This window comes from Parasteatoda tepidariorum, chromosome 1, assembly GCF_043381705.1.
Source record: "Parasteatoda tepidariorum isolate YZ-2023 chromosome 1, CAS_Ptep_4.0, whole genome shotgun sequence".
Classification (NCBI taxonomy): domain Eukaryota; kingdom Metazoa; phylum Arthropoda; class Arachnida; order Araneae; family Theridiidae; genus Parasteatoda; species Parasteatoda tepidariorum.
Genome location: NC_092204.1, coordinates 86366531 through 86381916, shown reverse-complemented (window position 1 = coordinate 86381916; position 15386 = coordinate 86366531). Strand labels below are relative to the sequence as shown.

Sequence of the window (15386 nt, the reverse complement as noted above, 5' to 3'; positions counted from 1 at the left end):
TTACCTATTATTTACTAATCACCTTATTTTGAAACATAGAACCATATATAAAGAAAAAAGCACTTTATGCAGTATAAATTATGAATTTTATTACAAAATCATAATTTGCAACAAATGATTGGATAAAGTAAAAGAATTATATATCAAAACAGTTATAAGGTTACTTAAAGAAAATATAAGAAGAATAAGAAATAAGAGTCATAGGAACAATTAAAAAAAAAAGTTAATGATTTTTAATATACAACACATATATACATACTAGTTTTATACTTAATTTTGATACTACTATACCTTTATTGGATTCAAAAGCTGCATGTAATGAAAAAATGAATATTTTGTAATATAACATACAATGCTAAATAAACAATTAAATATATAATTTAATATTGTATTTATGAACTATAATTGAATCATACATTTGTAATTTAATAATTATAATTGATTCACTGAATTTGACATGTAAATATATCATTTATAACAGCTTACTAATAGAATAAAACTTAAAAGAACTAGGATTTTAATTTCGTAATTTAAAAAACATGCTAGAGTATATTCTCTAAAATTCAATCTAAATTAAAATTAGGAAGATGCAGTAACACAATTAAAAAAATAAGTTCAATGAATAAAAATATGAACAATAGCACAAGTTCATAATTTAATTTTGCAAATTATCTACTCACTTTGTTTAGTTATTATATGCTACAAGTATTGGTACATTTCTGTAGGACAAGAACAAGTAAATAATTCAACTTTTTGTTTTCTTTTGAAAATTACAGTAACCTCCTAAAATAAAAATTTAAAAAAATGCTGCATTTACTTGTGTCTTGCTAACAGAAAGGTAGAAAAATATCATTTAATTCAATTATTACCTTACAATTGATGATGAAATCTCGCTAACTTATAGGATGTGACCAATTCTTGACATCTTATTTATATGTAACCAACATTAATATTGTTACCTTACTCATATGTTCTACCATTCTTATAAACATGCAAGACATTTATATTAAAGTTTGATATTTCCACCATCTTCTAATGTCAACGTATTTATATTAATAATCTACAGGATTGAGATCGGAAATATTATAAAAAGTTCACAAACATACCTGTATAACTAATGGTTCAAGAGTTTTTTCTACAGTTCTCGTCCGAATTTCTAAATTTTTTGGATCCCATTTCAAGTTGACAGAACCTAAATTAATATCTGTAGTCATCTTTCAAGGTGTGAAAACTAAATCGTCACAAACTGAAAATAAAATAAACAGAAACTCATGTAATGAGAGTTCAAGAGAAGAAAAAGAACAAACAAATTCCCCACCTAAGTTGTTAGGCACAAACAAACAAGTCATTGTTATGAATCACACGCCCAAAAGCATTCATCCCGAGGAATGACCCTTACATTTTTTCTTTCCTTCTCAAATAAAAAAAAACAACAACTATGAATTGATATAACAAAATGAACAAGAATAGAAATAAAATGGATTATTTTTAATAAAAAGACAAAAATGTTACAGCTTTAAGACATTTTCATTATAAATACGCAAATTAGATTTATCATTCATGTATTAAACCCTCATATAAAGTGTTTGTTAAAAAATACAAAGTTAAACCTACTTTTAGCTAATAATAGATGTAATTAATCAGTTAAAATTGTAAAAATGTTTTTCTTCATCGGAATTTTGACACTAGCTCCGTCTCGTCAATCGTCATACCATAAACATGGCGTCACCGGAAGTTTAGAATCCATACAGCTGATCTAATTACGATTTAGTTTAATTAATAAATTAATTAAAAGTGACATCTTTTTACATATATGAACTAAAATAAAGTGGGAGGAAGTATAAAAGTGCTTTAATGCATTCTTTTTAATTGATCTTAATACATGAAAAAGAAATTCATGTCAACCAATCATCTTAAAGATCTTGAGCGGCCGGTAGAAAATCTCTTGAATTGACGAATTATTGAGCTTTTCTTTTCTTATTTCATGCAAGCTATAAGCTGATAACATTTTCTTAATAAAAAAGACAGAAATTTTGTTTCAGCAACGACCCAACAAGCAATTACAAATTTTAACTATCTTTTGTAAGTTGAACAGTAATTGCTTATACTATTAACTAGGTAAGAAATCTCCAACAATTAGCAGTTCAAATAAATTTAATTACTTCTTTAGTTATATCTTTTATAATTTATTGAAAAAACTTAAATTCTATGCTGATGATTAAAAATTTCTATCTTAAACACTTAACCATATAATTTCTCTCTTGTCACAGCTATCCTATTCCTATTTTTTAATAATCATTAGTCTTAATTGTAAAGAATGGATTTTTGTAGTTTCTTTCAAAGAATGATAAGTAACGACTGGATATCAGCGAAGTGATTGTTGCACATATACAGCCATTTTTTTTTTATTTTGAAAACTTTTTCTGTACTATTATCTTAATAGTTTTATTTAATGTTATTGAACCAGTTCATTAAGCTTCTTGTAAATTGGAAAAATTTGTAAATTTCAGTGTATGAATCTACTTCAATTTCTCTACTTTATTTCTTAAATAGGAAAAAATTCATTTAGTAAGAAATTTACAATTAACTAAATTTTCTTGTTCCAAGTCCTAGTAACTCTGTCAATTCCTATTTATTGTTATTAACATATCAAAACTGTCCAAAGTATTTAGGCATAGCTCGATACGGGGATATTTCCATGTTAGTAGGGATTTTAACTTGCAGGAAATTTTTTTTTGTAGAGGTTTGCTTGGGATGGCCTTGATTTATACCCTTTGATTAAGTCACATTTTGACAGCAAACGGGCTACTGCCGGAAATTTTGACAAGAGAATGATGTGCTATATTATGTAGAGGAATTTTTTGCTGACTTTATTAATTAGTTATGCGTAAGTAAATTGTGTATAATTGAGTCTACTAAGTAACAAAACTTGATCTCTGATCTTGTTTCTACACTTTAGTCCTGTACCATTCTTTATTTTGGCTTTCATTTATAAAATTTGCCAGTAAAGATCATAGTCAATAAGTATTTATTGTTTATTTAATCCAGGCTTGTATTGTTTTTTTTTACTGATTCATTCGTAAAATTTATAATAAAGCTAACAAATAGTAAATATTTATAATTAAAAACTTTGTAGTTACAATAACTATCATGATTAATCTGGTTAGAAAATTTTAAAATAACTGTTCTGTATATCTAAAATTCTACAACATAGCGTGTATTATATTAAAGTGAACTTGTGTTACAAAATTAAATTATTTTTTAACTAGTTCTCTTTTCATAGGGGCAGAATGGGTGAACGTTACAATATCTTCTCTCAGCTAGAGCACTTGCAGTCCAAGTACATAGGCACTGGACATGCAGATACTTCAAAGTTTGAATGGATTGTAAACCAACACAGAGACAGCCTTGCATCCTTCATGGCTCATCATGATATGCTGAATTTCTTTGCCATTGCTGAGAATGAATCCAAAGCGCGCATACGTTTCAGTTTAATTGAGAAAATGTTAACTCCTACTGGTCCACCTCCTGAAAGAGCAGAAGACTGAATATTCATGTATTTCATTCTGTCATTTGTAAATAGTTGAAGAAGGCATTAAATTTAATATCATTAAAATGTGTAATGTTTAATTATATTTTTTGGTCATCTGTGTAATATGAAACAGTGCCCTTAACGTTTTTAGATGGGCTGCCTGTAGTGCATGCGTTTAAAACACTATTTTCTTTTTTCAGTAAAAGGTTTTTTTTAACCACATAATTTAATGAAAAGTTCACTTCAAATTTAGAAAAAAAGGTTGATGACAAAACTGAAGTGTATGCATTGTTTATTGGAGATACTGTAGTAGTTAATGAAGTTTGTGTATCTATACAAGATAGTTTTCGTTTTCTCATACATGTAAAGTGAAACATTATCTTTCCCTTTTTTTAACATAGACACACTATCTACCAATAAGTAATAGGAACACCTGTAATAAACACAATTTATTCATATCCAATAGTTGATAGTCCATACATGAGGCAATTAAGCATCATAACCTTCTGAGGCTCGCTTCCCACAATTGATAGGATGATGAACAAGGATATTTTCTTACACTCAGCTTGGAGAAGACTTTCAAGGTCTTTCGCCAATGATGGATGGTTAATGCACTCATTAATTTTGTGATCCAGCTCATCCCAGAGATTTTCTATTTGATTCAGGTCTGAATTCTAGAGAGTCCAGTCCATAAAGTTAACCTGATTGTCATCATACCAATCCATGATGGACCTCTCTACAAGACAAGTGGCTGATCCAACCTGTAAAATTGCAACAGCTTAGGATAAGCTGTAAAATAGCATGTTGTTGCATTGTAATAGCAGTCTGCATTGAGCTTACAATGAATTGGGATACAGTCCCCATCCATGCTGTGAGAAACATCCCCACACCATCATTCCATCTTTGCCTAACTTTACTGTAACAGGGTGGCCACCCATCTGGAAAAATCAGGGAATTTTAAAGAAAAGCTGGAAATTTTTTCTGAGATATTTTTTTAATTTCACTAATTTAAAATATTTACTAATTTTCTTAATTTAAATTATTTCATCTATTATACCCACACTTTTTAGATGGAAATATATCTCCAAAAAGTAAAAATGTCATCAACTTACTTAGCTATACTTTGCTTGCATCAATATTTGCTCCGTTATAACCCTGTTAAACTAGAATGTCACATCAAATTCTCTCATGGTTTCTATACAAAAATGTAGAAACCTTTGATCTCTATGGAACTGTAATTTAAGAAAGGCAAAGATTGTGCTAGATGTGGTTAGGATATTTGCTTCTGTTTTAAAATTCTGTCTGTGGGGTGAACCCATTTATAGCTCAAGTTTGTTCTGATGCTTTGGTGGTAGGTTTTTTCTATTTTGATAGAATGAGTCAAAATGTTTTTGTATTTTTAACTTAATTAAATTCTCCAAAAATTAGTTTGTTATAATTTAATAATAATAGATTTTATAGTGCTCTCTTTTTCTGAAAGCTTTTGTGTTCCCATTCAAAGAAATCTGTAAATTATTTTTTGTCAGCAAGCTAACTAATCTCACATTTCTTTACAATCACTGAACAGCAATGTTTGTTGACAAATTGTTGCATTAATGCTAATTTTTTCTATTTCATTTTAACCTTTTAAAACATATTTTAATTTAAAAAGGAGGTTTTTTTTAGAACTAACTATATACTATTATTTAATTTTACTGTTTTGTTGGTAAATGTTTGAATTTTAATTCAAATTGTATAATTATCACTATAAGTTCGTAAATGTAGCTTGCATTCCAGGGATGATATTTCCAAAACTATGCCTCCTTTTACCCTAAAAAGCTGACAAAGAGTAGGGAATATATAGGAAACATATTAAATGATGTATAAATAAACATAAAATATATTGTATTTTTAATTCATATGTGTTCAGTCGGAAGAAGAAAAATGTAACTTATGTGCTGTTCAAGATTCTAGTGGTTAAAACAATTAACTATGGCAAACTAAAAAACTGTGTGTTTAGATTGGAATTCTTCAAATGTTTTAATTTCAAATAAGAAAAAAAATCGAAAAATATAAAATTTAAAGAATTTTATCTATTATTTTTCTATAGAGTATAGAACAAAAAATTGACAATTTTACATTTGTGACATTTATTTCTGTAAACTGAATCTCTTAAAATAATAATGCTCATTCAAAACAACATTATTTAAAACTTTGACTTGAGATATTGGTTTAAAGAAAATATGATCAATGAATTTTATAAAAAGTACTGGTAAGAAAAAATACAATATAATGCAGTATACAGTACAGCTTTATATTGAAATGTAATTACAGTGACTCAGAAATGTGTTGGTACACTTATGACTTTCAATGAAAAAAGACTAACCATTAATTAAAATGAATATTTCAGAACAGATATTTAATTACAAAATATGTATTCCAATCTTAACAAAACTGTGAAATATTTTAAAAACAAAGGAAATGTTTATTTTTAAGAAATCAATCATCAAATATGTGACAAAAACTATATTCCGTAAAAGTCATTGTACACTTTCAAAAAAAAAAAAACAAAAAAGCACTTGTTTATTAGTAAATGATCTAATTTTTCATTGAATTAACATTTAGTAGAGTTTTCTTCTCATATACAATAGCTTTTATAAGTTTTTAAATGCATGTAACTAGTTTTTTTGTCATAGAAAATTCGTGCAGAATATTTTTTAAAAATTTTTACAGAAGCTTTTACAACACTCAATTGCGAATTTATGAATTTTCCGCAAATTTTATAATTTTAATCTCTGATATGTAGTTCTTCTTTTAAGCATTTTATCACATATTGCACAGTGTAATTTAACAATAAGCTAATTTAACATATTTATTACTGATTTACCTCTTATGATGAAAAATAATCAAATTTGGTCTATTGTTTTATTACGACCACAAACTGTTTTTAAGTGATAAAATAAAATATTACGGAATTAGCAAGCAAAACTTAAAATATAATTCTGCTATCATAAGTTTTCTACTAATACTAAATTGCAAATAAATGATTAAATAAAAAATTAAATCAATTGACGATAATGTTTATTCTGAAATACCGAAAACCTTTAACTGTACAATGACTTTCGTTGTGTGAAAGTTTTGTTACTGTTTGATTATTGATATCTTAAAAACTAACTTTTGCTTCATTTTTAAAATATTCCATGCAGTTTTGCTAAGAATCGGTTATACATCTTATTATCAAATACCCATCGTGAAATATTCATTTTAATTAATGAATTTTTAATAAAAGCTAAAAGTGAACAAATACTTTTGGGAACCACTGTAATTATAAAAGTTTATTGATACATAATTATCTTAAACGGTTTTCCTTTGCTAAATGAAAAGATATTGAACACTACTTATCCGAGGTTTTATTGGTCACTCTGTTTTTACCATTTTATAGGTACACTTTGAGCGAATACTACTTAAAGTAACACATTAAAAATATTTTATTCCATAAAAACAATATGTTTGACAAGCTAAACATATTATTTTCTCCACATATTTTAAATTCTTTTAATTAATGTTGCTACAAAACATAAAAAAATAAAATAATTTTTTTCTTTAAGGTGATGTTAAAAAAAATGACATATTTAATAATATAGACACTTTTCTTGTACACATCCTACACTTTATAAGTAGTTAACACTTTATAAGTTACCACCCTGTGTAAGTTCAATGCATTTTGGGAAAAGGCGTTCTCCAGGCATAAACAAAAACCAGACATTTCCATCTGATTGAGGGAGATTGAATCTTGGTTCATTGCTCTAGAGAACTGATCTATGGTGCAATTTTGACATATCCAACACCACTTCAACTGAGCAGTGCTGCTGGATTTTGTAATCAAAGGTTTATGCTTATAAACAGTGGCACAATCTTGGACACTAAACAAATGTTCTTTCTTATGGGTGGTATAAACAATAGTCCCGAATGCTTGCTAGAACTCCTGGGTTTGATGTAGTTTTCCCAAATTTCTTCATCGAGCACATGTTTGTGTCTATGTGTTAGTTTCATGGGTCAGCCAAGTCGAAGATCCAAAGATCACCACTCACCTTCCACCGCTTAATCACAAAACCACTGTCGATTTTGCTATGTTTGACTCACTAGCTATGTCCCTTCAGGATAAGCCATTTCTCTGATATCCTACAATTATTGACCTTTCTCAAAGTCGGACACCTCTGAATTTCGTTGTATCTAATGCCAATGCTGTTTTCTATGTGATATTTAAGTACAAAAGGTGTGACATAGATGGAGCCGCTGATATATTTATTTACACGTGTCTCCAAATACTTGTCGGTAGATGATAAGGTTTGTCTTGTATGAATTTCTTAATATAATTTTTAATAATATGTTAAAAAAATTTTTTTTTTTTACGTTTTTGGGTCAACCTTGTACATACTGACAAATAAGAAAAAGCTAAAAAAATATTGCAATTGCACTAAAGGTATAATTAGTATTTCTCTCTCTTATAATTTTTTGTTCACAAGTTTGTAATATTGTTCATAATTACTTAAAGATTTATTATAATTCCAGGATGATGATGAGGAAGAAGAAGTAGAACCTGTTATACAAGAAGAAACCTTAGTCCGTGGAAGACGAACTAACTGCTATTTTGGATTCAAAATTAAGAGTAATTATTTTCATTGACTTTTTTTAAGAAAATGAATAAGTTCTTATATTATAGTTTTAAAAGTTTGCTTTTTTCCCTATCTATATTGCGTTAAGTTCAGAGTAAAGAAAAATCATAGTTATTTGCATATCTAGTGAATTGTTTAAGTGTCTTGGTTATATTAATTTTCTTCTAACTTCATCTTTTACCATTTTTAATAAATGTTTTTTTGTTTTGTAAATTGGTTACCATTTTTTGACCAATTGTGTTTTTGGGAAGTACTCTGAGTGAACATGGGAAAAGGAGAAAAAAATATGCGCAATATCACAAATATATTGTCCATTTTGGATTTACACTGAACAATCGGCAGAAGAAAAAAGGAAACATCATCAAAAAGAATTAGCGGAACAATTGAACAGAGAAGCTCAAGCTAGGCTGGCTGAACAAACTGGTGAAAAGAAGAAAAGTAATGTTTTTTTATTATTTTTCTCCGTCGGTAAAATGTGAGCAAACTTAGCTATGTGTTACCCAAATCTGTTAAATTTACAATCCTACTGCTTTAGAACAAAAAAATATAGATTGTTTGAAATTAAATTTTCGCCAATGTTTTTACTTATCTAGCATTCAATTTAACTACATTTTAAAATGAAAAGTTCTGTTAATTGCTAAATTATTCGGTTAATTTAGTTTTGATTCCATATTTCTCACAAATACTTAAAGTATAGACTTAATACTATTTCAGTGCAGGATTGTTTGAAATGAAGTAGATCTATTTTGTGATGTGAAAGTTATAAATGAAAATTTAACTTTATTGTTTAGTTGAAACAAATTGTTCAAGTTCATTGTCTAACAGTGTGCAAAGTTTAAAGAATTAAATTGTTTTAAACATTATTTTTCATATCATATACACTCAATCATATCATATCATATACACTTTTTCATATCATATACACTTAAGTGCAAATTTTACAATTTTTTTTTTATCATAAAATATTCTTCAATAAACATACAAAAATACTTTGCACTCTTTGCTTTCCAGCCAGACAGTTGGACAAAAAAAAAAAAAAANAAAAAAAAAAAAAAAAAAAAAAAAAAAAATAAGTAAAATTAACCTGTTTCACGTATAACTTAATTTTATATAAAAAATGATTATTCTTAAGTATACACTAAACTTTATACAGTTATATATATATTTATAACACAAGCTATATAATATAACACATAATTTATATAACTAACTACAAAACAAAAACCAAAGAAAACAGACTGTGTCAGTATATCTTCATAAATGCTTTGTTAGGACAAAGGATAAAATGTTTAAGTAAGCAAGGTTTCGATATATGAACAGATTTCTTTAAGGACAATGACTTTGGAGACATACTTAAATCCCATGAAAATGTTCAACAAATTTACAAATCTGGCATTAAAAATACCATGACTCAAAAAATCAGATAATGAACATCTGTTAAAATATATTTGAATGAAAAGGAAAGTGAAGTTGTTACAAAGGAAGCTGTTTTCAAAATCATTTTAAGTGCCACCACAACAAGTGTTCACACAATTCTTGATGATTTACTTTTCAGCTTAGCCAGTATAAACTTTATATGCTTCATACTTTAGTTTTTTTCTAATGCAAGACATTTTATTTGAGTTCGAGAAGATTCATAAGTTCGAGTTTTTCTTCAATAAAATCATTTAAGGTGTTGCATTTTGATGCGAAGCCAAAGTCTATCAAGTAGGCTTGTCTGTGGTTATTCCTATGCAACAGAATATTATTTTCTCTGATGTCACCATGTAATACCCCCCTTTTGTGGACTTTGTCTAATGCCGCGATGACGGCGGTTTTTTGCTCTTCAGATAGATGGACCACTTTATTCATAGACTCTGCTTCCAGATATTCCATTACTATTACATGTTTCCATCCATCAAGTAAACCTGACATATAAATAATAGGTAGCACATCACCTTGTAATGGTATAAGGATGTCATAGATCATTTCTTCATTGTATAATTCATTGTCCAGCTCATGGTTCAAGTTTTCAACTGATTTTTCTTCTACAAATTTTACAGCATATAATTTTTTGTTTTCATCAAATAGTTCTAAGACTGTGCCTGTTCTTCCATTACCTATGACGTTTCCTAGTGTTACGAAGTGGCCTGTATAAGTAGATTTACTTGGTTTTTTTCCTGTGCCTTTAATATCATCCTTCTTCCTCCTTTTCTCACCACGTTTCCTGATTACTCCCTTTTTACAATCTGAGAAAAAAAATTTTGAGGGCGTTAATGTGTGGTGTTCTCTTAGAAGAGGTTCTTGGACACTTGAAATTGCAAACTGAATGAATTCAGCTATTCTTCGTAGAACAGTTTTGTCATTAAATTTCAATACTGGAGAAACTCTTAATTCGCTGGATTTATTTTCTTGATCACGATGTAGTATTACCAAGTAAGTATGGCAATAAGAGGACAGCATACCAAATGCTACCGTAACATTCATGTTAAACAAAAAATGTTTTAACTGTCTTAAAGAGCACCTAAAATTGAAGAGGCCTAAAGATTCACTTTTGCCTCCTACCTTCTGCCGTCTTGGGCATTTTAAGAACTCCTCTGGTAAAATACCATTAGGAAGAGGGGTATTTTCAGCTAAAATTTTTATCCTATCTATTTCTGACATCACATCAAAATTAGTGATATCTGCTGTACAGAATGTATTACAGGGTTTTATTTCTATGCACATGATGGGGACATTTTTAATATCACTTATTATAAGGTCAGGTGTAAACAAATAGGATGGGGGTTGGGATACATTTCTGAACACTTGGAATGATCTGAAGTAACTTTGTAATGGTGTTAATATGTTCGCCCTGAAGGCATCCGCCACTGCACTTTCGTTGAACAAATCCGGCTTTTCCCACGTTGGGGATGGAAAAAATGCAACATTTTCATTATCAGGAACATTCGCCTGGAAATTTTCAAAAGTGGAATGAATTGTCAGCTTTACTGGGTTCCCTTGATATCTTACTTGACCACTTCCGCTAGATGATTGGTTCATGCATATTCTTCCTATTGGCAGGGATTGGCATAAAAGAGTGTCTATTTTATGTTCTTTACATGCGGTAACCCCAAAATTTACCGCATATGGTTCAGTTCGCCACATTCTGCCCTGAAAAAAATAAGTGAATCTTAAATAACAGGAGACCATTCCATTAACAATTTTAAGTACAAGGTTATAATATACCACAAGAATAAGAGTTCTCACTTGTATGAAAGCGACTGGGCACAGTCAGATTACTTCTTTCTGATAAACTCTTATTACATATACTACAAGAATAAGGTTTCTCCCCAGTATGAGTACAATTGTGTTTAGTTAGATTACGCCTATATGAAAAACTCTTATTACACATACAAGAATAAATGTTCTCACCAGTACGAGAACGACTGTGCACAGTCAGATTACTTTTCCTTGAAAAACTCTTATGACATTTACTACAAGAATAAGGTTTTTCACCAGTATTAATTTGTTTATATGCATTCTGACTACTTTTATGAGTAAAACTCTAATTACATATAATAACAGGGTTCCCTCTCTTTCAACAAAGCAAACATTAAACACTTTTAAAAACTTTTTTTTAATGAAAAAAATTAAGTATTTTTTTGAAAAATTAAGGACTTTAAAGATAGTATGATTGTTTATCATCTGATATACATATGACACTAGCAACAGTGCAAATTATTTAACTTCCTAAAAGAATCAATAAATAAAAAATTACTAAAAAACAATTTTATTATAATGTAAGCACTAATAAAATTGTATTGATTAACAATTTAAGCACTTTTTTTGAAAAATTGAGGACTTTAAAAATAGTATGATTGTTTATCATCGAATATGCATGCGCCACAAGTGACAGTATAAATTATTTACCTTTCTTAAAAAGAAAATCAACAAATAAAAAAATAATAAACAAATTTTTTAATGTAAGTACTGATATAATTGTATTAATTAACAGGGCTCAAAGTAGGACCAGACAATTTTTGCAAACCCGGGTAGAATTTTTTAAAAATATTTTCAGATTGTTAAGGGTTAACGACATCTATAAAACTAATCCATCCTCCATTTTACCATGTTTATATAAACTTGCCTTCATGTATGTCTGTCCGGGTGGAATTTTGTAATCGATTTTAAACTAATTTCCCGACTAGCTACAAACTTCAAATTTGGCACATAGTTCAGAATTGGATGACAATGCATGAAAATGAAGAGAAAAAAGACATACAAAGTAAAATAAAATTAAAATTTAAAAAAAAAATTATTTTCGAGATTGTCTTTTGTTGTCGATTCCATTATTTCAAATTAGTATTACATGTCAGGTGAAAAGATTTTTATTGTCGGAGTATTTTTATTGGCTGAAAAATCACGTGGTAGGATCCAGTTTTTCCTCATTCATTTCCAGATTGTTTTGGTTGTCATCAGCATAAAACTAATGAAAGTCGTAAAGGTATTGTTTTTCTATAAAGATTTTTGTATCCCTAATTTAAAATGAAAGTTCTATTATTTTAGTAGTGGTCTTGTAGTAGTCTTGACTACTCTTGACTAAGAAAAATAATCTAAATAAAAATATATATTTTTAAAAACCACGTTTTTTGTAGTGAAGAATAATAATTGAAAAGTAATAATTTTTAAAAAATATAAAATAAAAATTAAAAAAATTATAATTTAAAATAAAAAAATTCAAAATAAAAAATAATATTTTTAAAAACCACGTTTTTGTAGTGGAGAATAATAATTAAAAAAAATTGAAAAACGAAAAACGTGGGGCGCATGAAATACATAACAGTATATATACACATACATGTACACATTTTCTTACTCATACACATGCACAGCCACATATACATCCACATACATATGCATATGCACAAACATATTCCACATCCACATTCAGATACAATTACAGATATACCATACACATATTCTCAAAAGCACACATGCACAAACTATAACATTACTGTTATGTATTTCATGCGCCCCACGTTTTTCGTTTTTCAAATTTTTTTTTAATTATTATTCTCCACTACAAAAACGTGGTTTTTAAAAATATTATTTTTTATTTTGAATTTTTTAACAATTTAATTGAATTGTAAAATTAAGATTTATAAATTTTTTTTCTGTAGTTTTAATAAAAAGCAAAGAAATTTGAGAAAAAATTGAAAAAATTATTACAAATTTCACTATTGGACATGCTTCACACATTCTGCTTTGGGCCAATCTTGCTAAATATTCAGTTACGCAAAAAAAAATTCTTCTCTTTTCTATTAATAAAATGTTTCATTTATAAGGGTATATATTAAGTGAATTAATGCAATGAATTATAGTTATGCATGAAAGTTGTTTTCTTAACTGTGTTAACGTAAATTAGGTCCTATTTCAAGTAAAAACAGACCATAATATCTAAGCACCTTAAATCATTCCACTTTTTTTTTCATTAAGCCTAGAAAATTTTTTGAGCCATTGCACTAAATAATTTTATGAAAATTTTTATAGAATAAAAATACAATTGTATTTGAGAAGATTTATAATTTTCAAACCAATATGTTTAGTAGTTCTCGGTGAAACATAAATAAAAGAGTCTAAAACAATTTTTTAAAGGTATCAACACATTTCTATGGCCCTTGCCTGTAGACCTCTCACACATATCCTTTCTTGTCTCTCTAAAATGCCCAACTCTTGATGCATGGTCTTATTCTAGGTAATGAAAGAACAACTTTTTGTTATAAAAAATTGAACTTAAAAATTTTCTCTATCAACTATAGTAACCCAGTGGCAGAATTTTTTTCAGGCTTTCTGTGACAAACTTCCCTAGCACTAGTATTTGAGATAATTTTAACTATAACAATTACTAATTTGAAGTAACAGAAGAACTGTATTTAGAAAGACAGAAGAAAGTATAGAATAAAAATATTTAAAAGTTCTTTTAATTATAAATGCATTTCCTTTTTAATATTATAGGCGATATTCTCGCTTTTTGTAAGACTAATTATTATAATACACACGAATTATTTCCTCTTTCGAATTTTGTAAATCCATTACATAAATTAAAATTCGTAAATAAATGAAACAATAATTAATTAAAATTCGTACATAAATTCAAAATCTTAAAACCCGTGGCAGTAAAACCTAAAATAAGGATCGAATTTTAAAAAAGAGAAGCTCAAACAAGTGTTTCGTTTCTTATAATAAATAATACCGCATTAAAAATATCGGATTTTGAACTTTGTGGCAGGGTTAGCAAAAAACCAAAACCCCCGGTTTTTTTGGTTTAAACCAGTCAACTAGTATACAAAAATGAAAATTACTTCCAAGGACATGAAGGAGCTGTTTTAGGCTGAATAATTTTCCCTTCAATATTTTTCAATCTTTAACAAGTAAAATAAATGATGACAGGAATAAGAAAATAACACAAGCAATTTATTTTTGGAACAGCAACAAAAACATGATGCGACTCACCACAAAACAAATATATATATATACAAGAGATTGGAAATTAAATTAAAGAGGGAACATAGAGCACGCTACACACTCCCTTCCCAGTGAAAACGATGAAGAAACATAATCCTCTAAATGAAGTGGGACCCCAAACCTCGCAGCCTCGAACACGGACGGTGACGTCACTATTCCCCGGAGTCTATTCCACCGTCCGATAGGTCCGATAGTAAAACAAAATCCAAACCTCGCAACTCCCGAAGAGAGCGGTGAAGGGAATCCCAGCCCTCGAACCAACGTTCGGACCCTCCCCCTAGGAAGTGACGTTTTGTATCGATAGTTATAAGAAAGTGACCAATGGCTTTTGTTTATCCTTTAATCGTTCTCCCTTCGCTTGGGGGTCGTGACCTCTATCCTAGAGTTTACAGTGTTCTTTCAGAAAGAGAATCTATTCTTCTTTCATTTTGACAGTTACATACATAGTCTAAAATAAATATCTACATATTTTAATCTTTGATCTTTCTTCAAGAATTTAATATGTAGTATTCGTTTTAAACTTGTTTGCATTATTGTATTTAATATTAGAGAATTGATTCACTTATAACTATATTTACTAACAGTTTGCCAAAAAAAAAAGGAAATATTCTTAAAATAAAAAGTAATACATCAAATAATACAAATCAAAAACGTCTTTTTTTATTACCTTTTTTCAAAATCATTCTTTGAATGTTGTTTTAAATAAATGTAAT

The 15386-nt window shown here is 28.4% G+C and overlaps 3 protein-coding genes across 9 annotated transcripts in view; 1 reads left to right on the top strand and 2 right to left on the bottom strand.

The window, feature by feature from the left end:
- Positions 1–1947, bottom strand: part of LOC107439705 (catenin alpha) — a 29905-nt gene extending 27958 nt beyond the window's left edge. For 2 of the 5 annotated variants that reach the window (XM_043055770.2, XM_043055772.1), the window contains exons 1-3: positions 1615–1771; positions 1107–1246; positions 292–309 (exon numbers count right to left, since the gene is read on the bottom strand). In XM_043055770.2, coding sequence (XP_042911704.1) covers positions 292–309; positions 1107–1214 — 126 coding nt within the window. In that variant the 5' untranslated portion in view covers positions 1215–1246; positions 1615–1771. Of the gene's footprint in view, positions 1–291; positions 310–1106; positions 1247–1318; positions 1441–1614 lie in introns of those variants that run through there. The other 3 variants (XM_043055771.2, XM_043055775.2, XM_043055773.1) reach the window with 3 other exon arrangements.
- A 19-nt stretch (positions 1948–1966) lies between these two features.
- On the top strand, positions 1967–3616 carry LOC107439706 (splicing factor 3b subunit 5). 2 transcript variants are annotated; one of them, XR_006226911.2, is made up of 2 exons: positions 1967–2118; positions 3284–3616. XR_006226911.2 is itself a non-coding variant. In XM_043055776.2 (2 exons), exon 2 carries the CDS (start codon positions 3291–3293, stop codon positions 3546–3548), a length of 258 nt encoding a protein of 85 aa, XP_042911710.1. In that variant the 5' UTR covers positions 1986–2082; positions 3284–3290; the 3' UTR covers positions 3549–3616. The 2 variants fall into 2 exon arrangements, 1 of the variants encoding a protein (XP_042911710.1); XM_043055776.2 differs by having other exon boundaries at positions 1986–2082.
- A 3365-nt stretch (positions 3617–6981) lies between these two features.
- LOC107439707 (uncharacterized) lies at positions 6982–14863 on the bottom strand. 2 transcript variants are annotated; one of them, XM_016052387.4, is made up of 2 exons: positions 14662–14863; positions 6982–11319 (listed from the first exon to the last, which is right to left on the bottom strand). In XM_016052387.4, exon 2 carries the CDS (start codon positions 11311–11313, stop codon positions 9802–9804), a length of 1512 nt encoding a protein of 503 aa, XP_015907873.2. In that variant the 5' UTR covers positions 11314–11319; positions 14662–14863; the 3' UTR covers positions 6982–9801. The 2 variants fall into 2 exon arrangements, with proteins under 2 accessions (XP_015907873.2, XP_015907872.2); XM_016052386.3 differs by lacking the exon at positions 14662–14863 and adding an exon at positions 14511–14629.
- Between the last annotated feature and the right edge of the window lie 523 nt (positions 14864–15386).

Coding starts and splice junctions, on each gene's coding strand:
- LOC107439706 (XM_043055776.2), top strand. CDS start 3,291: ATGGGTGAACGTTACAATATCTTCTCTCAGCTAGAGCACTTGCAGTCC.